At 34.6% G+C, this 24,285-nt stretch overlaps 1 protein-coding gene across 4 annotated transcripts in view; it reads right to left on the bottom strand.

Annotated features, from left to right (window-relative positions):
• The window catches only part of ATRX (ATRX chromatin remodeler), a 301,682-nt gene that overhangs the window by 42,118 nt on the left and 235,279 nt on the right, over positions 1-24,285 (bottom strand). For all 4 annotated transcript variants that reach the window (XM_059385663.1, XM_059385664.1, XM_059385665.1 and 1 more), the window contains 2 exons: positions 23,095-23,201; positions 9,424-9,532 (listed from right to left, as the gene is read on the bottom strand). In XM_059385663.1, coding sequence (XP_059241646.1) covers positions 9,424-9,532; positions 23,095-23,201 — 216 coding nt within the window. The remainder of the gene's footprint in view (positions 1-9,423; positions 9,533-23,094; positions 23,202-24,285) is intronic.

Here is a 24,285-nt window from a genome sequence, read left to right as displayed (position 1 = left end):
TGGGAGAAGGGGGTGGGATTATGGACTTTGGGGAGGGTATTTGATTTGGTGAGTGCTGGGAAGTGTGTAAACCTGGTGATTCACAGACCTGTACCCCTGGGGATAAAAAATATATGTTTATAAAAAATAAAAAATTAAAAAAAAAAAAGATGTAATTTTATTTTGAGTAGTTAAACATCTTAAGTAAAAAAAGGAACTCCCAGTATTACACTTTGTGAACGATTTTTTTCCTTTTTTTCTTTTTCTTTCTTTTTTTCCTTTTCTTTTCTTTTTTGCTTTCCCTTGCTTTTTCAGGAAAATTAACTCCTGGCTAATCAAATGAGGAAAGAAATGATCTTTTTAAAGCTTCTTTTGTGTTAGGTATTGTCTTAGACATTAGTACTAGAGTCCTCCATTTATGAAGAACTCCTTTTTTAACTTTCTTTTGGGGAAGGTAGTAACACATCAAGTAGTTCAGTCATGTCAAGTTTGTCTGGTGTGGCATGGAGCAGTCATATAGTTCAGTGTAGAAAGTTTGAAGCTATAAAGGAAAACACTTGTTCATTTCTTTTGAAAAATGAAATTTTTGAACCCTAAAAATTATGTCATTTTTTAAAGAGATTTAAAAAGCTTGTGGACTCCTATAAAACATGTTGTATTTAAATTACATCTGTGAAGACTTAAAGTGTGATTTTTGTTGAATTTATTGAAATTTAAGTATTCTCTTAATCAGTGAAGGACAACTATTATTTATTACTTAGAGCAATTGTATACTTTGCTGTTAGAAATTTTTGTAGAGGGACAATGGTTAAGCAGGCAATTATTGTATAGTATAGAGTCCTTAGAAGATACATGTGAGGAAAAGTAGTCTCCTTTCAAATAAAAATTAATTTCTTTGAAAAAAATAAAAATTAAGATATATTTAACATGAAATATTGTATAAAATTAAGGCCTATAACATGTTAGTTTGATAAATTTATATACCATAATATGATTGCCACTGTAGCAACAATTAGCACCTCCATCATGTTAAATAATTATTATTTCTTTTTACTTGTTGGAATAATTTCTAGTCTCTTAGGATTCTTAATGAGTATAATAAAATACTATAGTCTACATTCATTTGTTGGTTTAGCCACTATGAAAAAACAATATGGAGGTCCCTCAAAATATTAAAAATATATCTACAATATGATCTAGCAATTTCACTTCTGTGAATTTAAATAAAAGAAATGAAAATAATATGTCAAAGATATATATGCCCTCCCATGTTTACTGCAGCATTATCCACAATAGTCAAGATATGAAAACAACCTAAGGGCCCATGAACAGATGAAAGGATAAAAAAAGATGTGGGGTATATATATACAATGAGATGGTATTCAGCCATGAGATAAAAGGACATTCTGCTATATGTGGCAACATGAATATACCTTGAGCACATAATGCTAAGTGAGAAAGATAAATACTGCATGGTATCACTTATATGTGAAATTCAATAAACTCAATAATAAGCCAAACTCAATAATAAAGGCACGTTTTTCATAAGAAATTATGAAATCCTGAAGCAAGTGGTATGACATTTTTCAAGTACTGAAAAAACTGCCAACCCATAATTCTATATCCACCTAAAATACTCTTCAAAAATGAAGGGAAAATCAAGAAATTCTCATATGAAGGTACTCAGAAAATCTGTTGCTAGCAGACCTGCCCTAAAAATATGACTAAAGCAATTTCTCTAAAAAAGAATAGAAATGATAAAAGAAGAAATACTGAAACATTTGGAGGAAGCAATATAAAGTACAAAAGAAATGAGTGAATAAGGAAGATATTTCTTCAATTTTTTTCTAAATTATGTTTAATAGTTCAAGAAAAAATTATTATACCATCTGGTAATCCATTTATGTAGAGAAAAATACTCACTTAAAACAATTACATTATAAATGGGGAAGGAAAAGAGATATAAGAGCATAAGGTTGCTACACTTCAATCAAAATGGTAAACTGATAACATCAGTTGACTATATTAAATTATATCCATATAATACTTACAGCAACAACTATGAAAGTTGTAGAAAGACAAAATGCTACAGATGAATAAAAATATAATTTCATAAAAGGTAAAAGTAATCCACAAAAAGGGCAGAATAAGATTTCAGAAAAAAAGGGGCGCCTGGGTGGCTCAGTGGGTTAAAGCCTCTGCCTTCAGCTTGGGTCATGATCCCAGGGTCCTGGGATAGAGCCCCGCATCGGGCTCTCTGCTCAGCAGGGAGCCTGCTTCCTCCTCTCTCTCTGCTTGCCTCTCTGCCTACTTGTGATCTCTGTCTGTCCAATAAATAATAAATAAAATCTTAAAAAAAAAGATTTCAGAAAAAAAGAAAGAGAGCAAATTGAACAAAAAATAAAATGGCAGATTGAAACCCTACATTAAATGAAAATAGTTATACACCTGAAACTAATGTAATGTTATACATCAATTATACTTCAATTAAAAAAATTAAATGGTCTATATACACCATTTAAAAGAGACCCACAGAATGGGTAAAAAAAAAAAATGACCCAACCATATGCTGTCTACAAGAAGCTCACTTCAAATATAATGAAATAGGTAGGTTGAAAGTAAAAGGATGAAAAAGGATATACCATATAAATGACAATCAAAATAAAGTAGGAGTGGCTTTATTAGTAAGAGAGAAAGTAGGTTTCAGAGCAAAAAACTTAACAAAGGATAGACAGGGACATAGCAACCCTGAATGTGTATACACCAAACAACAAACTGAAAATACAAGACACAAAACTGAAAGGAGAAACAAATACACAATTATAGTTGGAGGCTTCAACCTTCCTCTCTCAAAAATCAATAACCCAACTAGACAAAAATTAGCAAGGATAAAGAAGAACATAACCCCATCAAAGAAGGTATGGTCCCAATTTATAGAACACAACACCCAACAACAGCAAAATATACATTCTTTCAAGGGCTAATATACAATATACCAAGATAGACCCTATCTTCAGCCATATAACAAAACAACAAATTTAAAGGACCTGAAATCCCAAGAAAACATTCTCTGCACAGAACTGAATCAGACTAGAATAACAGCAAAATAATGCAAATCTCCAAATATTTGGAAATTAAAGATACTTTCTAGCTATGAGTCAAAAAGGAAAAAATAACAAGGAAAAAAATAACACTAAACTGAATGGAAATGAAAATATAACATGTCAAAATTTATATGACCCAGCTAAAGCAGTGGTGAGAGGGAAATTTATAGTATTAAATACTTATGTTAGAAAAAAGGAAAAGTCTTAAATTAGTAATCCAAAGATCTACCTCAAGGAAGTCAAGAAAAAATGAGCAAAATAAAGTGAAAGCAAGATGAAACTGAAAACATAAAAAAAGTAGAGAAAATAAATAAAATGATAAAGCTCCAGCAAAATTTTGTCAAAAATGCAAATACACAAATTACCAATGGCATGAATGAAAGAAAGGCTATTACCACAGACCCTGCAGATATGAGAACAGCAATAAGGGAATGTTATGAACAATTCTATACATAAATTTGAAATTCAGTTGAAATGAACCAATTCCTCAAAAGGCACAAACTACCAGAACTCATTCAATATGAAATAATTTGAATGATCCTATAACTATTAAGGAAACTGAATTAGTGATTTAAAAGCTCTTCAAAAATTTCAAAGCTACAAAGTTTCACTGGCAAATTCTACCAAAAATTTAAGATTAATCAACACAAATTCTACATTTCTTTTAGAAAATTCAATTCATTTTATGAGGTCAACTCTATCCTGACATCAAAATCAGAAAAAGACAATACAAAAAAATGGATACAAACCAATTATCTCATAAATATCCCTCAACAGAGCATTCTCAATTTTATTCTTAATATACAAAAAGAATTATACACCATGACCAAATGGGGTTTATTCCAGGGATGCAAGGCTGGTTCAATATTTGAAAATCAATCTACATAATATAGCATGTAACAGGCTAAGAAAGAAAACTTATTAATATTAAATAAGACAGAAAAAGCATCTAACAAAATTAAATACCCATTCAAATAAAAACTCTCATCAAACAAGGAACAGAAGGGAACTTCCTACAATTGATAAAGAATATCTAAAAAATTATATAGCTAACAGCATAGTTAACACAGAATGCTCTTAATAGCAATAATGCAAGAATGTTCACTCTCATTGCTACGTAACATATTAAATGTGGCCAGTGCAATATGGCAAGAAAGGGAAATAAATGCCAGCATAAAGATCAGAAAGGTAGAAAGAGTAAAACTATCCTTACTTGCAGATGACATAACGGTCTAGTAAAATCTGAGAGAATCTATGAAATAAGCTCCTAGAACAAATGAGTTCAGCAAGATCACAGGTAACAAGATCAACACAAAAGTCAATTCCATCTCTTCACACTAGCAATGAACATGCAAAATTAAATATTAAGAATATGATATAATAAACAATCATTCAGAAAAATTAAAAATATGACATCATATACAGTTAAAATTAAAAGTTAAAAATATGAGGGGCGCCTGGGTGGCTCAGTGGGTTAAAGCCTCTGCCTCAGCTCAGGTCATGATCCCAGGGTCCTGGAATCAAGTCCCGCATCAGACTCTCTGCTCAGCGGGAAGCCTGCTTCCCTTCCTCTCTCTGCCTACTGGTGGTCTCTGTCTGTCAAATAAATGAATAAAATCTTTTAAAAAAATTAAAAATATGATATCATATATAGTCATTCAGAAAAATAAAATATCTAGGTGTAAACATAACAAAATAAATATAGGACTTATTACTGAAAACTATCAACACTGATGAAAGAAAAAATCCATATAAATAGAAAAAAATATGTTCACAGGAGGCTCAATATAGTAAAAGTATTAGTTCTTCCCAAGTGGTGGACATTTAATGCAATTCCTATTACAAGCCTTGCAAGATATTTGTAGATATATGAAGATTCTAAAATCTATATATGAAAGCACAGATAATAGGCTAGCTAAAACAATTTGGAAAAAGCATTATAAAGTAGGAGATATCATTCAACCTGTCATTAAAGCTTACTCTAACAGCTAAAATATTCAAGAATATGTGGCAACGACAGAAGGACAGACATACAGACCAATATAACAGAATAGTGAACCAAGAAATAAACTGATTTTTCACAGAAGTGCAAGAGCAATTTGGTGGAGGAAGGATGGCTTTTTTTTTTTAAACAAATGATGCTAGAGCAAATGGATATCTGTAAGTAAAAAACAAGAAAAAGAAAAAAGTGAACTTGACCCAAACCTCACATTTTATACAAAAATTACCTCAAAATGCATTTCAGACTTAAACATAAAATACAAAATGTAAAATGTAAAACTATAAAACTAAAGCAAAGGAGAAAATCTGTATGAGCTAGGGCTTGTGGAAGAATTCACAGATTTGACACCAAAAACATGATATCTAAAATTAACAAACTAGACTTCATTGAAACTAAAACATTTTGCTCTGTGAACAACCTTGTGAAGGGGATGAAAAGACATGCTGTAGACTGGCAGAAAATACTGGCAAACCACATACGTGACAAATGCTTCATATCTAAATCACATAAAGAATTTCCAAAACTTAACAAAATGGGCAAAAAGACTGAAACGTTTCACTAAAGAGGATTTACAGATAGCAGATAAACATATGGGAAGACTGTTCAACATAACCAGACATCAGGGAAATAACAAATTTAAGACAGAATGAGTTACCACTACACACCCATCAGAACATCCAAAATAAAAAATAGTGCTAACACCAAATGCTGGCGAGGATGCAGAAAAAGTTGACCTTTCACACTTTATAGGCGGCACTGCAAAAAAAAAAAAAAGTTCAGCCATTCTGGAAAACAGCTCGGAAGTTAAAACACCAGTCGCTTACCAGGCAACCTAGGTATTATACTCCAGGGCATTTATACTAGAGAAGTGAAATTGTAGGTCTACACTAAACCTGTACACAACATTCACAGCAGCTTTTTTTTTTTTTTAAGATTTATTTATTTGAGAGACCAAGCAAGCAAGCAGGCAGGGGAGGGACATGAGGAGAGGAGGATAAGCAGACTTTCTGCTGAGGCAGGAGCCCACTGTGGGGCTTGATCCTAGGACCCTGAGATCATGACCTGAGCTGAAATCAAGAGCTGGATGCTTAACTGACCAAGCCACCTGGACGCTTCCCCCCAGCAGCAGCTTTATTTGTAATAGTCAAACCTGGAAACAACCAAAATGTCCTGCAATAGATGTACAGTTTGTCTTAAACAAAACTGTATATCCACACCATGGAATACTACTTTAAAAAAAAAAAAGGAATGAACTATTGATACACAGGACAATTTGGATGGAACTAAAGTGTATAATGCTGAATAAAAAAAAAGAGCTCAAAAGATCACATATAGTATGATAGCATTTATATCAGTCTTGATGTATAAACAATAAAACAAATTTTATTGCCAGGAGTTAGGAGAGCAATCTCTGTGATGACAGAATATTTATGTACCTGATTTCAGGGTTGTTACAGGAGTCTCTACATATGTGTTAAAAAAAGTAAAAAACAATGAATACTGTTATGCTGAAAAGAAATTAAAAAAACAATCTTATGTTTAAGATAAGAATATATGTACATATATACACTCACACATACATATACACAAAAGTGTATATTCACATGTGTTGTGTATATATAGAGAATATTCATTGTTTTACTGTCCTTATGAAACAGAAAGATATACACTCCTAAATTTAATATTCAGTAACATTTGTTAATAATACTATAATTCAATTTATCATTTGAATTATATTTCTTGTATCATTTAGAATTTTTCAACTGTGTATTACCAAGGAGTATAATTAAAACATCTTATACCTGTGAGATAAAAAAAAAAAAGCTATATACTTTGAACTAGTGTCAATTTCTTGGTTTTGAAATTATAGGTATATAAAGGAAAATTACATGAAGTGTTCACAGGACCTCTTTGTACTATCTTTACAAGTTCCTGTGAATCTATAATTATTTTTAAATAAAAAGTTTAAAAAAAAAACAATATTAAAGCTAACCAGGGACTAAGGCTGTTGAAAAAAAAACTTCCTGGTCTCACAATACAACATTAGAAATGGTCATTATCTTTAAAGTTTACCTTAATGTGTCTTTTCAACTGCTTTACCATAAAAACATTTATTCTATTTCCTGACAATTACTGAGTCATGAGAAAACAAAATATAGATAGACAAATACAATCTCTAAAATTTATGGATTTAATCTCAACAGGTTTAGCTACTCAACAGTAACCCATCAAATACATACATATACACACACACACACACACATAAAATGGGAGGAAGGAGAGGGAAAGAGGGAAAATGAGAAGATGAATCTGAATCAGATACTTTTTAGTCTATGTTTAGGGGATTTAATTGGCTAGTGTTTCACCAAAATGACAGCACAGCATCCAAATTTCAATGTTGTTCCCCATTGGTCATCAAATACTAATGTTATGGGAAAATCACATGCTACTGTTATATTTACAAATTTGGGAAACTGAACAAGTGGAAGGTTTAGTTTGTTTGACAAACTAGATGAGGGTTACAAAATACAATTACTTCACACTCATGCAGAAACAGTAAATTTTTAGGAACATGGCAAACAAAATACAAAAATGAACTTACTCTGTTAATAGTTATTTAATAATATGTTTTTATAACTTTACTGTACTCAACCATTCCTTTTTAGGATCTCCCAGAGTGTATGGATTTTAAATATATATATTTCAATTATTCTATTTAAGATATTCTATAAGGTAACTGAATATATTCTTCTAACTGGAATTTCTCTAGCCTTAACCCTAGGTGCAGCTCAGGACTCTGCTAGAAATAAAACATGTTTTACATACACAGTATAGTATCTTTTATGCTTTAAAACATTGACTAAGGCATACTCTGGCCTTGTCATTAAACTAAGCCCATCTTCAACATTTTCTGAAAGATCATGCTTTCACACATGTATGGATATGTGTGCATATGTTTCTACATATGTATACATATTAATTTTTGTCTTTCAAATGCAGTTCAAGTCTGTTAATTGCTAACAGGTAAAACCAGCAACAACAACACATATACAACACACCTCATATCTACAGTGGTTTAAAATATATGACTCAAATCTCTGCAGAAGATAAAAAGATGAAGAATACTTTAACTTTAAAGCTTCTATCAGATTTGTCACCAAAGATGATATAAAAATGGTCAATATGTACATGAAAAGATGCTTTGTACCAATTATTAGGGAAAGGCAAACTAAAGTCACATGAAATACCATTACATATCAGAATTGGTGAAATAATTAAAACAAACAAACAAACAAACACAACAATACCAAGTGCTGACAGGGATGCAGGGCAACCGGAACTCTCATACACTGCTGATGGGAATGCAAAATTGTACAACTACTTTGGAAAACTATGTGGCAGTTTCTACAAAGCTAAACACAAACTTATCATACAACCCAGCAATTGCACTCCTAGAAATATCAATGGGTCACACGAGAATTTACACATGAGAGCACCTCCAATTTTAACTCCCAAACCTGGGAACAACTCTTTCAAGTGGAGATGCCTAAACAAACTGTAATACATCCATATAATGGAATACTACTCAACAATAGACAAACTATTGACATATGCAATAAAATGGATAAATCTCAAATATTTTGCTATATGAAAGAAGTAAGACTCAAAAAGCTCTAATCTAACTCTATAATTCCATGAGTTAATTTCTTGAGAGGTAATGAAAACATTTTATATCTTGACTCTATCTTGTATTTGTCAAAAATTGTAGAAATATATACTATAACAAGTGAACTTAACTATTTGTAGATTTTTTTGAAGATTTTATTTATTTATTTGACACAAAGAGAGAGATCACAAGTAGGCAGAGAGGCAGGCAGAAAGGAGTGGGGGAAGCAGGCTCTCCACTAAGCAGAGAGCCCGATGCGGGGCTCAATCCCAGGACCCTGAAACCACAACCTGAGCCAAAGGCAGAGGCTTAACACACTGAACAACCCAGATGCCCCAACTGTTTGTAGATTTTTAAAAAGTTTTTGGATTTTTTAAAAAATGGATTTTATTTACTTGAAAGAAAGAGAGTGCAAGTGCAACAGAGGATGAGCAGGGGGTGGGAGGGCCGCGGAGGGATGAGCAGACTCTGAGCTGAGCATAGAACCCAATAAGGGGTTTCATCTCATGACCCTGAGATCATATCCTGAGCTGAAATCAAGAGCTGGCCACTTAAGCGACTGAGCCACCCAGGCATCCCAGATTTAAAATTGTTTTTAAAAAATTCTCTGTACAAAAACAAAAACAAAACAAAACAAAAACCTCTCTGTACAAACAAAAAATGTTTCCTACCTCACATTAGTTTCATCATTAAATTCTTCAGCCCATTTTTTCCTTGATTGTGCAGTAGTAGAACCATCTAAACGGTAATAGTCAATGTTTCGCAGCCACTTCCCTTCACCTGAAAATTTAGTAAGAAAAGAAAAGAGATATCTGATATATATTGTTCTGCCAGTAATAATAGATCTTCCCTGCTCACCATTTAAGATCTGGTTATATATATTTTAATAGCATAGTGAAATACAAATTTTTAAAATTTTTATTATTATTATTTATTTGATAGACAGAGATTACAAGTAGTCAGGCAGGCAGGGAGAGAGAGGAGGAAGCAGGCTCCCTGCTGAGCAGAGAGACCGATGTGGGGCTCGATCCTAGCACCCTGGGATCATGACCTAAGCCAAAGGCAGAGGCTTTAACCCACTGAGCCACCCAGGTGCCCCTAAATTTTTTTAATCAAGTTGTAATTCACTATATTAACAAATAAATTCCCACAGATTTATTTCTAACAGATACTGAATAGCAGAGGTACTTTGAAAAAGTATTTCATCTATATGTGAATTTCATAAAAGATTTCCTTGATTAGAAACCTTTAAAACTGTCAAAAGAATATGGTTAAACTGAATTATGTTCATGAAGCTTACTTTTAATTAAATCTGTAAATGGCCAGGTTTCCTCCCTTATTAACAAGTTGATACTGATCAACTTTTGGACAGTGAGATGAAAATTTACCCAAGACTTACACATTAAAACTAAAATACCAAATTAAGTACTAAAGACATTTTTCTATTTTATGACATAATTTCCATCCCAGTTCTTTTAATTGTAAACATTGTAAATTGTAAACATAAAACATTTACAATTGTAAAATTATAAAAGTAATACTACTTTTTCCCCTCCAGAGTCACATCAAAGAATCTTAACATAAAAACAAGTTCATAAAACTGAGATTTAGATCTTTCAGCAAACTTTTTACTTAAATTTAGTACCTCCCTTAAAAGGTTCTTTTCACCATGTTTCTTACTTACCCATATCTTTACTTATACTGAAAACACAGAATATCCTTGCTGAAAATTTGACAATTGGTAAGAAAGTCTATTTATTTATTCGTGATTTTTATTTCTTTCAATTGAAAAAAAAGCATACACACAGCTAAGGAAAAAAGAATTTGAGACAGATGGCTGGATAAAAAAGAGTCTGGAGTCACATTTCCATTAACTGTTTACCCAAACAGGATAATTATTAAAGCTAATTTGCTAATCATAAATAAAATACGATGTTAATATTTTTAAAGTATTTCAACATACTCACCTTTCTCTGATAATACAAAAGAATAATCTACACACTACTTCTGTGAATCCAACACTTAAAAAGTGAAAAAGTCAGCAGAGGTCAGTCACCAAAATGGATTGTTTCTAAAAATCCCAGGTTTTTAAAATGAGCTGATATAAGAAAAAAGCCCCTTAGAACAGTGCCTGTCACATAGTAATTAAGCTCACTGAGTACTTAATATATCACCCAGGATCCCACATCAAATTGTATCTGTCTCTACTAGGGCACATTTATATTTGATCATCTCTATAAAATGATTTCCTGTAATACTCTTTGAACCTAGCTCAGTGTCCAGTACACAGTAGTAGTAGTAGTAGTAGTAGTAGTAGTAGTAGTAGTAGTAGTAATGGTGGTGGTGATAAACTGAACTGATTATTAAAACAAATGTTTGTTGAAGATAATTTATTAAATTAAATATAAACTAACAACCGTATGGAAAAATATTTCATCTTGCCAGTGGTAAGAAAATAAAAACTAAAAAAATGACCATTGTTTTTACCCATTAAAGATGGGGAAAATGTAATTACAGTACTATAAGTATAGAGTAAAATGGGCATTTTCCATTTATTCATGATAGTAAAATAAAATGATATAACTTTTCTGGTACTTTGTCTTTCAGATAATGAAGCACTACCAGAACATTATGTTAAAGACATATCAATAAGGAGGGGACTCAGAAACAAAGAAGGGAGTAGTGACAAAGATTAAAAACTGCCAGTATATACCTAGCACTGAAACATTAAGGGGCACATAAAAAAATGCATCACCAGAGCATGATTCTCTATGGAAAATAACTAAAGAATACCCAGGTACGAACAATGTGATACCCTGCCAGATCAGCAAATATTTACTATGGACCTATTACATCTCCAGTTCTGTGAGGGACATCAATAAAGCCTTGCCTGACCAATTTACATATTTTCCCCCAGAACTCCCCATCACCTTTAAAGAATTTCTTTATTTCTCCATTGCATTTTTAAACTATACATTTCCTGTTTGTTTCTTATTGGTCTTCCCTAACAAAAGTATAGCCTCTGGGAGGTTAGGGACCTGTTCTTTTTTGTTAGCATCTTTTTCCTCAGCATCTAGATTGTGCCTTGCACATGGTAGGTACCTTATATTTATAAAATGAAATGAACCCTGGAATACATTATGAGTTCTGTAAACAGCTAATTTAAGGTTTGCTAATGAGGCAGTGGCTTAGTGGTGACTCTTAACCCCAGTTAGGAAAGGAGGAGAGATCTCTTCACTTTTTTAGCAACCCAGGCCCAATGTACTAATATTCCATGTAAGATTTTGATTGGGGAAAAAGAGGAATTCTACCTTTTTTACTAGGTAAACATCTCAGTAAACCAATGACAAAGTGTGTCATATTATATTAACTAAAGAGCAAATGCTCCTTTTCATTACTATAGCAACCTAAGCAACCAATGCACCTGTATAAAAATAAAGACACCACCTGCCTAAAATTTACACAGGATGTTATTGGGGTTTTATTACCTAAAAAGTTATTATATTTATTTTTTTAAAGATTTTATTTATTTATTTGACAAAGATCACAAGCAGACAGAAAGGCAGGCAGAGAGAGAGAAAGGGAAGCAGGCTCCCCGTTGAGCAGAGAGCACGATGTGGGGCTCGACCCCAGGACCCTGCGATCATGACCCTTGAGCCAAATGCAGAGGCTTTAACCCACTGAGCTACCCAGGCTCCCCAAAAAGTTATTATATTTAAAATGAATATAAGAGAAAAAATTATCAATATTATCAACAGAATTAGAAAATTAAAATTAAAAACAATAGCATTATATTCCAAGAGTACTCAAGGTACCACCATCAGACAAAAAAGAAGAGATCACAATATATTTTTTCACAGACTAGAACAAAGAATCCTAAAATTTGTACAGAACCATAAAAGACACTTAAAAGTCAAAGCAATCTTGAGAAAGAACAAAGCTGGTGATATCATGCTCCCTAATCTCAAACTACACTACAAAAGATATAGGGGGAAGAGTCAAGATGGTGGAAGAGTAGCAGGCTGAAATGATATCAGGTAGCAGGAGATCAGCTATATAGTTTCTCAAACCATTCTGAACACCTACAAATCCAACAGGGGAATGAAGAAAAGAAGAGCAGCAATTCTAGAAACAGAAAATTGCCTGCGTTCTGAAAGGTAGGATCTGCAGAGAAGTGAATCCAAAGTGAAGGAAGATAGACTGCGGGGTGGCGGGGGAGAGGAAGGGCGGACAGGCAAGAGGCGGAGCAACAGACCACAAAATCTGAACTTTTAAAAGTCTTCTCAGGGAGACAAACCATAAGTGACTCTTAATCTCACAAAACAATCTGAGGGTTGCTGGGGGGAGGGGGGTTGGGAGAAGGAGGGTGGGGTTATGGACATTGGGGAGGGTATGTGCTTTGGTGAGTGCTGTGAAGTGTGTAAACTTGGTGATTCACAGACCTGTACCCCTGGGGATAAAAATACATGTTTATAAAAAATTAAAAATTTAAAAAAATGCTAAACAATAAAAAAAAAAGTCTTCTCCACTGAGGGACATCGCTCCATAGGCGAAGAGGGGGTGGAGCCCTTGCGGGGACAGCATAGTTTCAAGTTCTGCAGGGTCACCAAAGGATCATAGGTGTCTGAGTATCACAGAGTTCCCAGGTATTACAGCAAGGAAGCCAGCTACAGAGACAGAGCCAAGGAGTGAGCTCTCATCTCAGGGTTACCTTAAACAGTGATCCGTGGCACAGTGAGACCACTGCTCTTTGAGCAGGGGCCCCACAAGTGGCAGATCTGGGGAGACCTCCCTGGAAGAGTGACAGTGATCTGCTGGGTTTGGAGACTCCAGGTGGGGCTGTGTGCCAGAGACAGAGACACTTGGTCACAGGCTGGGTGAGTTCAGCACACAGCCGGAGGCCAGGGAGATGGGAGTGACTGAGCGCTTGTCTCCGAGGGCACACTGAGAACTGGGGCCCTGAGCCCTCTGCTCCTCCGGGCCAGAGACTAGGAGGCCACCATTTTAACTTCCGTCCTCCAGAATTCTACAGAAAGCATTCAGGGAACAAAAGCTCCCGGGAGCAAACCCGAGCAGATTAATTAACCAGGCCCCTGGCAAGCGCAATGCAATTCCGCCTCCAGCAAAGACACTTGAAAATCACTACAACAGGGCCCCTCCCACAGAAGATCAGCAAGAAATGCAGCCAAGACCAAACTCACTTATCAAGGAGAACAGTAGAATTACAGAGGAGGAGAAAGCAAAGCATGGAATTCATGGCTTTCTCCCCATGATTCTTTAGTCTTGCAAAGCTAATTAATTGTTTTAATTTTATTTTTTTCTTATTCTAATTTCTTTTAACTTTTACTCTTTCCTCTTTTACATCTTAACTAGTTTATCTTAACAATACCTTTCATTAAAATTATCTTTTTGAGACTTCATCTTTATAGTCATATTTTATCCATGATTATATCTAACTTTATTTTTTGTATAAACATAGGGTTTTCCTTCTAAAAAATTTTGGGATACAACTTCTTCTAATAGATCAAAATATACCCTAATTCTAGCACAGGGCTTTGTTCTAATCTCCAGCTAGAGAAAATTCTCTCCACTTTCTTTTTCTTTCTTTTCCCAACCAACTTATCAACTTCTTTTTTAGAATTTTTTAAAAATGTTCGTCTTTACAGTCATATTCCATCCCTTCATCATGTTTACCCTTATTTTTGTGTGTGTGCATGTGTGTGTGTGTGTATATATACACACACACACGTTTTTCTTCCTTTAAAATTTTGCGAGGTAGTTTCTGCTAAGAGACCAAAGTACTCCCAAAATTAAGTGGGTGGCTCTGTTCTAATCCCCAGTCTAATATCTATATTTTCTTTTTTTTAATTTTTTTGAACTTCTTTTTACCCCTTTCTCCCCTCCCCACAATTTGGGGTCTCTTCTGATTTGGTTAACACACTTTTTTTCTGGGGTCTTTGCCACCCTTTTAGTAATTTATTCTCTCCTTCATATATTCTTATCTGGATAAAATGACAAGGCGGCAAAACAACGCAAAAACAACAACAACAACAACAAAATACAAACAAACAAACAAACAAAAAACAAGAGGCAGTACTGAAGGCTAGGGACCTAATCAATACGGAGATTGCTAATACGTCAGATCTAGAGTTCAGAATGAGGATTCTCAAGGTGCTAGCTGGGCTTGAAAAAGGCATGGAAGATATTAGAGAAACTCTATCTGGAGAAATAAAAGCCCTTTCTGGAGAAATAAAAGAACTAAAATCTAACCAAGCTAAAATTTAAAAAGCTATTAATGAGGTGCAATCAAAAATGGAGGTTCTCACTGCTAGGATAAATGAGGGAGAAGAGAGAATTAATGATATAGAAGACCAAATGACAGAGAATAAAGCTGAGCAAAAGAGAGACAAACAACTACTGGACTACGAGGGGAGAATTCGAGAGAGAAGTGATACCGCAAGCCAAACATTAGCATAATTGGGATTCCAGAAGAAAGAGACAGGGAAACAGAAGGTATATTGGAGCGAATTTTTGTAGACAATTTCCCTAATATGGCAAAGGGAACAAGCATCAAAATCCAGGAGGTGCAGAGAACCCCCCTCAAAATCATTAAGAATAGGTCCACACACCATTATCTAATAGTAAAACCTACAAGTCTTAGTGACAAAGAGAAAATCCAGAAGAGAGTCCACGACAAAGTCTGTAACATACAATGGTAAAAATAGTAGATTGGCAGTGGAATTACCCACAGAGACCTGGCAGGCCACAAAGAACTGACATGATATATTCAGAGCACTAAATGAGAAAAACATGGAGCTGAGAATACTATATACAGCTAGGCTATCACTGCAAATAGAAGGGAGAGATAAAAAGCTTCCAGGACAAACAAAAATTAAAAGAATTTGTAAACACCAAACCATCTGTACAGGAAATATGGGACAAACAACTTAAAACTCCTGTAATGATTTCTTTACTCTCTAAGAGAGATTTATATATAAAATTAATGGACATTAAATTAAAAAATTTTGATGAGTACCTAACAGCTATTCTGCCAATGACTAGTAAACACAGTTGTAGTTTGTCCCATATCTCTTACCAGTTATTTAAAATTTGTATTTTTAATAGAAGACAGAGAAATCAGAAAGATCTGGTGCAAAACAAAACAAGCAAAACTCCTGTTTTACCTAACCTCCAGTAGCAGCTGGCTATGTAACTTCTTATACTGTGGTTAAAAAACAAAAAACGGGCGCCTGGGTGGCTCAGTGGTTAAAGCCTCAGCCTTCAGCTCAGGTCATGATCTCAGGGTCCTGGGATTGAGCCCCGCATCGGGCTGTCTGCTCCATGGAGAGCCTGCTTCCTCCTCTCTCTCTCTCTCTCTCTCTCTCTCTGCCTGCCTCTCTGCCTACTTGTGATCTCTGTCAAATAAAAAAATAAAATAAAATAAAATAAAATTTAAAAATCTTAAAAAAAAACCCAAAAAACCCCAAAAACAACAAAAATCCCCACCACCATAAAATTTACCATCTTAGCCATTTTAAGTATATAGTTCAGTTGTGTTGACAGATCTCCAGAACTTTTTATACTTGCAAACTGGAACTCTATACCCACTAAACAACAACTTCCCATTCTTCCCTTCCCCACAGTAAGCACTCTTCTACTTTCTCTGTGTATCTGACTACTTTAGATAAGTGAAGTAATGAAATAATAAATGAATTTACACAGTAGTCACCTTTTTTGTGCTGGTTTATTTCACTTAACATAATATCGACAGGGTTGTAGCATGTGACAGGATTTCCTTCAAGAGCTAAAAAATATTCCACTGTATATATACCACATTTTGTTTATCCATTCATCCACCAATATACACTTGGATTCTTTCTACCTTTTCATTATTGTGAATAATGTGGCTATGAATATGAGTATACAAATATCTTAAAACCAGCCTTTCAGGGATGCCTGGGTGGCTCTGAAAGGGTGGTTTTAAGATATAAGTTGGTTGGGCCACTGCCTTCAGCTCAGGTCATGATCCCAGCGTCCTGGGAATCGAGTCCCGCATGGGGCTCCTTACTCAGTGGGGAGCCTGCTTCTCCCTCTGCCTGCTCTGCCTGCCGCTCCCCCTGCTTGTGTGTGTGTGCTCTCTCTAATAAATAAATAAAATCTTTAAAAAATATATCCTTTCAATTCTTTTCAGTATATACCCAGAAATAGTGTTGTTGGATCATTTAATTCTAGTTTTAATTTTTTGAGGAACTGCCATAAGGATTTCCACAGTGGTTGTATCATTTTATAATCCCACCAAGAGTGTGCAAATGTTCCAAATTCTCCACATCATCACCAACGTGTTATTTACAGATTTTGACAGTAGCCATTCTAATAACGTAAGGTTATATCTCATTGTGGTTTTTATTTGTATGTTTCTCTAGATCATTTGTATATTATCGTTTAGAGAAATGTCTATTTGAATCTTTTGCCCATTTTTTGAATCAGGTCATCCATTTGTTATTGAATTATAGTAGTTCTTTATGTACTCTGAATATTAACCCCTCTCAAGATACATGATTTGCAAATGTTTTCTCCTATTCAGTAGGTTGCTTTTTCACTCTGAAAATGTTAAATTTCATGTTAGGTATATTTTACAATAGTGTTGATGATGATGATAAAAACTATCCACAAGAAAAACCCAGGTCCAGATGGCTTCACTGCTAAATTTTGGCAAACATTTAAAGAACTCATACCAATTCTTCCCAAACTCTTTCAAGAAACAGGGAAAGGGGGGCGCCTGGGTGGCTCAGTGGGTTAAGCCGCTGCCTTTGGCTCGGGTCATGATCTCAGGATCCTGGGATCGAGCAGAGAGCCTGCTTCCCTCTCTCTCTCTGTGCCTGCCTCTCCATCTACTTGTGATTTCTCGCTGTCAAATAAATAAATAAAATCTTTAAAAAAAAAAAGAAACAGGGAAAGGAAAATTTTGAACTCATTAAATGAGGCCAATATTAGCCTCATATCAAAACCAGACAAAAATATTAAAAGAAAACAAAGCTGAAAACTAGTTATATCTTATGAATAAGAATGCACGAATACTCAACAAAATACTAATAAAAAGAATCCAGGAACATATAAAGACAATTATACACCATAACCAAGTGGGATTTATCCCAAGTATACAAGGTTGGTTTAACATCTGACATTCAAGGTAATGAACTAAATCAGTAGAATTTTTAAAAAACCAGTATGATCAACTTAAAAGATGAGAGAAATCATTTAACAATATCCAACACCATTCATGATTAAAAAAAAAAAACACTTAAAAAGCTGGAAATAGAAGGGAATTTCTTCAACTTTATAAACAGCATTATGAAAAAACTACAACTAACACCATACTAATGGTGAAAGAACAGATGCTTTTCCCCCAAGATTAAGAACAAGAAAAGGATGTTTGCTCTTGCCACTTCAACGCTGTACTAGAGGTCCTAACCTGGAAACTGGGCAAGAAAAAGAAATAGAAGTAATCCACATTGGATATGCAAACGACATAATCCTGTATATGGAAACTCCTTTAAATAACCACTTAAATTCTTTCTACAGTTACATTGTTAGTGTATAGAAAAGCAACAGATTTCTGTGCATTGATTTTGTATCCTGCTGCATTACTGAATTGCTATATGAGTTCTAATAATTTGGGAGTGAAATCTTTTGGGTTTTCCACATAAAGCATCAGGTCATCTGCGAAGAGAGAGAGAGTTTGACTTCTTTGCCAATTTGAACACCTTTTATTTCTTTTTGTTGTCTGATTGCTGTTACTAGGACTTCAAGTACTATGTTGAACAACTGTGGCGAGAGTGGGCATCACTGCCGTGTTCCTGATTTAAGGGAAAGACTCTAAGCTTTTTCCCCACTGACAATGATATTCACTGTGGGCTCTTCACAGATGGTTCTTATGAAACTGAGGAATATTCCCTCTATCCCTACACTCTGAAGAGTTTTAATCAAGGAAGGATGCTGCATTTTGTCAAATGCTTTTTCTGCATCAATTGAGAGAACTGCATCGTTCTTATCTCTTCTCTTATTAATGTGTTCTATCACATGATTGATTTGCAAATGCTGAACCACCCTTGCATCCCAGGGATAAATCCCACCTGGTCATGATGGGTCATCCTTTTAATGTACTGTTGGATCCTACTGGCTAGGATCTTGTTGAGAATTCTGGCATCCATATTCATCAGGGACTGGCCTATACTCTCCTTTTAGATGGTGTCTTTGCCTGGTTTTGGGATCAAGGTAATGCTGGCTTCATAGAATGAGTCTGGAAGTTTTCCTGCTGTTTGTATTTTTTAAAACAGCTTCAAAAGAATAGGTGTTATTTCTTCTTTAACTGTTTGGTAGGATTACCTGGGCCCTGGACCCTTGTTTTTTGGGAGGCTTTGATCACTGGTTCAATTTAGTTACTGGCTATTGATATTTACCCCAAAGATACAGATGTAGTGAAAAGAAGGGGAACATGTACCCCCATGTTCATAGCAGCAATGTCCAAAATAGCCAAACTGTGGAAGGAGCCAATATGTCCTTCAACAGATGAATGGATAAAGATGTGGTTAATATATACAATGGAATATTACTCAGCCATCAGAAAGGATGAATACCCACAATTTGCATCGACATGGATGGAACTGGAGGAGCTTATACTAAGTGAAATAAGTCAAGCTGAGAAAGACAATTACATGATTTGACTTATATGTGGAACATAAGGAACAGCACGGAGGACATTAGGAGAAGGTAGGGAAAAATGAAAGGTGTGAAATCAGAGAGGGAGACAAACTATGAGAGACTATGGACTCTGGGAAACAAACCGAGGGTTTCAGAGGAGAGAGGGTTGGGGGGAATGGGTTAGCCCCGTGATGGGTATTAAGGAGGGCACGTATTACATGGAGCACTGGGTGTTATACACAAACAATGAATCATGGAACACTACATCAAAAACTAATGAAGTACTGTATGGTGACTAACATAATAAAAAACAAAAAATAAAAAATAAATAAGAATATTCACTTAAAAACTATTAGGACTAATAAAGGAGTTAATATACAAAACTCATTTTTTAAACATTTGCAGTAACTATCCAAAAATATAATTAAGAAAATTGCATTTACAATATCAAAAAGAATAAAATAAGTAAGAATAAGTATACACTAAAAACCACAAAATACTGGTGAAAGAAAATTAAAAACCTAAACAAATGCTAAAACTTTCTATGTTCATGGATCAGAAGATTTAATACTGTTAAGATGGCAATACTTCCTAAAATGAAATACAGATTCAATGTAATCCCTTATCAGAATCTTATTTTTTTAAAGATTTTATTTATTTATTTGACAGACAAGATTTTATTTATTTATTTATTTATTTGACAGAGATCACAAGTAGGCAGAGAGGCAGGCAGAGAGAGAGAGAGGAGGAAGCAGGCTCCCTGCTGAGCAGAGAGCCTGATGCGGGGCTCGATCCCAGGACCACAGGATCATGACCTGAGCTGAAGGCAGCGGCTTTAACCCACTGAGCCAGATCACAAGTAGACAGAGAGGCAGGCAGAGAGAGAGGGAGGAAGCAGGCTCCTGGCTGAGCAGAGAGCCCAATGTGGGGCTTGATCCCAGGGCCCAGATATCCTGACCTGAGCTGAATGCAGAGGCTTTAACCCACTGAGCCACCCAGGCACCCCTCCCTATCAGAATCTTTATCATAATCCCTATGCTGATTTCTCTGTAGAAATCTACAAGGTGATTCTAAAATTCATATGGAATTGCCAAGGACCCAGTACAGACAAAACAATCTTGAAGAGGAACAAAGTAGGGGGACTCATGTTCAAAACTTACATAGCGACTCCTCTGATGGATCTAGGTAAAGAAAATTGAAAACCTTCTGCTATAAACATCAAGGGTGCTATGCTAAGTAAAATAAGTCAGTCAGAGAAAGATAAATACCATATGATCTCATTCATATGTGGACTTTCAGAAAGAAAACACATTAACATGGCATGGGGGGAGAGGTAAAGAAACCCTAAGAGACTCTCAAAGATAGAGATCATACTGAGGGCTGCTGGAGGGAGGTGGGTTGGGGATGGGCTAGACGAGTGATGGGTATTAAAGACCTGGGTGTTGCATGTAAGTGATGAATCACTGAATGGTACTCCAGAAACCAATATTGCACTGTATGATAACTAAAATATAAAGAAAAAAGAGTAAAAAAAAAACCCCTCTGGAAAGGATTCACCATTTTACACGCTATTAAGAATTTGTGATTTGTAATTCATGGAAAGAGATCAAATATCAACATTAACAGGAGTCTGCAAGAAGTTGAATCCAACCCTCATGGATGACTTTAAGAGAAGTAACTGCAGATGTGGTTGTAATAGCAAGAAAACTAGAAGTAGAAGTGAAGCCTGAAGAAAGAACTGAATTGCTATAATGTCATGATAAATCTTGAACAGGTAAGGAGTTGCCTCATAGGTGAGCAAACAAAGTGTTTTTTTGAGGTGGAATCTATGCCCCTGAAGATGCTGTGAAGATTACTGAAATGACAACAAAAGATTTAGAATATAAACTTATTTGATAAAGTAGCAGCAGGGTTTGAGAGGACTGACGTTACTCCAATTTTGAAAATAGTTCTACTGTGGGTAAAATGTTACCAAACAGCATTGCATGCTACACAGAAATCATTTGTGAAAGGAAAGGTCAATTGATTCCGCAAACTTCACTATTGTCTTTTTTTTTAAGACATTGTCACAACCACCTCAATCTTCAGCAACCACCACCCCGATAAGTCAGCCAACATCATGGCAAAATCCTCCAGCAGCAAAAAATTACAACTCACTGAAAATTCGGATGATGGCATCTATTAGCAATAAAGTATTTTTTAATTAAGGTATATACATTTTTTTTAGCTATAATGCTATTGCACACTTAAAAGACTACAGCATAGTGTAAATACTTCTATATGTACTGGGAAACCAAAAAAAAAAAAAAACTAATTTGACTCCCTTTATTAAAGTATTCACATTATTGTGGCGGTCTGGAACCAAACCCGCAATACCTCTACGGTATACTTGTAATAAAACGAAACAAAACAGAAGGTAAGTGTTGGTGAAGATGTGGAGAAACTGGAGCCCTTGTAAACGGCTTGTGGAAATGTAAAATAGTGTAGTCAGTGGAAAACAGTTTACTGGTTCCTCAGTAAGTTAAAATTACTATATGACCTAACAATTCCATTCCTAAGTATATATCTGAAAGAAGTGAAAACAGAGGCTTAAATAAATAAAAATTTGCATACAAATATTTATCATAGCACCCATAATAGTCAGAAGATGAAACAACCCAGATATCTAGGAATAAATAAATGGATAATCAAAATGTGGGTATTATCCATACAATGGAATATTATTAGCTCTTTTTTGTTTTTCAAAATTGAGCTAATTTAATATTGTGTTATTCCTAAAGTAATGGTCAAAGAATGATGATGAGTAATCTGGATACTTTTTTCTTGTATTGTCTCCTAGGAAAACTTTTTTTGTTGTTGTTAATTTTATTTTTTTTCAGTGTTCCAAGATTCACTGTTCATGTACCACACCCAGTGCTCCATGCAGTATGTGCCCTCCTTAATACCCACCACCAGGCTCACCCAACCACCACCCCCCCCTCCAAAACCCTCAGTTTGTTTCTCAGAATCCACAATCTCTCATGGTTCGTCTCCCTCTCCAATTTCCCCCGACTCACTTATCATTAGCTCTTTAAGGCCTAATGAATGAAGTGCTGACATATGCTACATGGAAGAACTTTGAAAACATACTATGTGAAAGAAGCCAGTCCCAAAATACTACATATTATATGAATCCATTCATATGAAAGTTTCAGAATAGGTCAAACTGTAGAAATAGAGAGTAGATTCATTAGTGACTGCTTAAGATCTGAAGAAGCAGAAGGCAGGGGTAGGAGAGTAATAGCTAAAGGGTACAAGGTTTCATTGGTGGTGATTAAAAAGGAGAAAATTGTAGTGACAGTTGCACAACTCTATGAAAATACTAAAACCACTGAATTGTTTACTGAAAATGGATGAACTGCATGATATGTGAATTATCTCAATAAAGCTCTTTATAAGAACAAAAAAATCTTACTTCATGTTATAATTGCAATAATAAAGACCATATTTATATAGATAAGGATAAGAATAATGTGCAGAAAAATGGATATATTAAAGTTGTGTGTCTGGGGAGTATTTTTTCTTTTATTGTTAAAATGTTTGTATAACATGTTTAAATGAAGGTTTCAAAAAGTTATGATACAGAACTGTTTGTAACTCACCTTTATAAATAAGAGGTTTATCTTTATCTTCTGTCTTTTCCCTACTGGCCAATTCAAGAAAATCTTCAATCAAGTCCAGAGATATGAGAGACTGGCTGAAAACAAGGCTAAAAAACAGATGAGTGTTCATGGATTAGAAGGGTCACGTAGTAAAGATATCACTTCTTCCCAAATTGACTTACAAAATCAACACAATTCTAATCAAAACCACAGTAGGAATTTTGAGAAATTAACTACTATAAAGTTTATATGGGAATGCTGAGTAGCCAAAACAGAGTAGCCAAAGTAACTTTGAAAGAGAAAAAGTTGGAGGCCTAACTCTACATGATTTCAACACTTGAAAAGCTAGAGTAATCATAATGGTATAGTACTCATTAAAGGGCAAACACAAATGGAAGAGAATATAGAGGCCAGATATAGAGCCACACAAAACAGTTAGCTTAATGGTATTTCACAAATTGGCAAAGACAATTCAGTGGAAAAAGGATCTTTTCAACAATGGTCTTGACAGTCTTGGCAAAATTCAACAACCATATGCAAAAAATAAAAATGAACTTTGGCCTAAACCTCCCACTTTATAGAAAAAGTAATTCAAAATGGAGCACAAATCTGATTTTAAAATGTAAAACTGTAGAATGTTTACGAAAACTCCAGGAAGAAAATACTCATAACTTGGGGTTAGACAATTCTTAGATATAACACCAAAAGTATGATCTATGGGGAAAAAAACTGATAAAGTAGATTTCATCAAAATTAAAAACTTTTAGTGTACAAAAGAAACTATTTAGAGAATATGAGAAAAAAAGTGTTAACTATTAAAAGTATTTCAGTAATTTTAGGCTTGTAAACATTCTAAAATACTTTGTTGTTCCATTTCAAACATATCTGCAGATTGCTGATTCTCCATCCAAGTAGTTTTCTAACTCCTGTTTTGAGCCATGAAAACCATTTGTTCACATTAAGTTTTATGTGGTATTAAAATGTAATAAATAATTTCAGGTGCACAATATAGTGACTCAGGACTTGTATACAACAACCTGGTGCTCATCACAACAAGTACACTCTTTAATCCTCATCATCTATTTAACATGAAACTAACATTACACTGTATGTTAACTAACTAGAATTTAAATTAAAACTTTGAAAAATATATGTAAGATACATATACATAGAATATAAATAAACAAATAA

Source organism: Mustela nigripes, chromosome X (assembly GCF_022355385.1).
Source record: "Mustela nigripes isolate SB6536 chromosome X, MUSNIG.SB6536, whole genome shotgun sequence".
NCBI lineage: Eukaryota > Metazoa > Chordata > Mammalia > Carnivora > Mustelidae > Mustela > Mustela nigripes.
The sequence above is the reverse complement of the archived record's forward strand: the minus strand, read 5'-3'. Positions and strand labels throughout refer to the sequence as shown.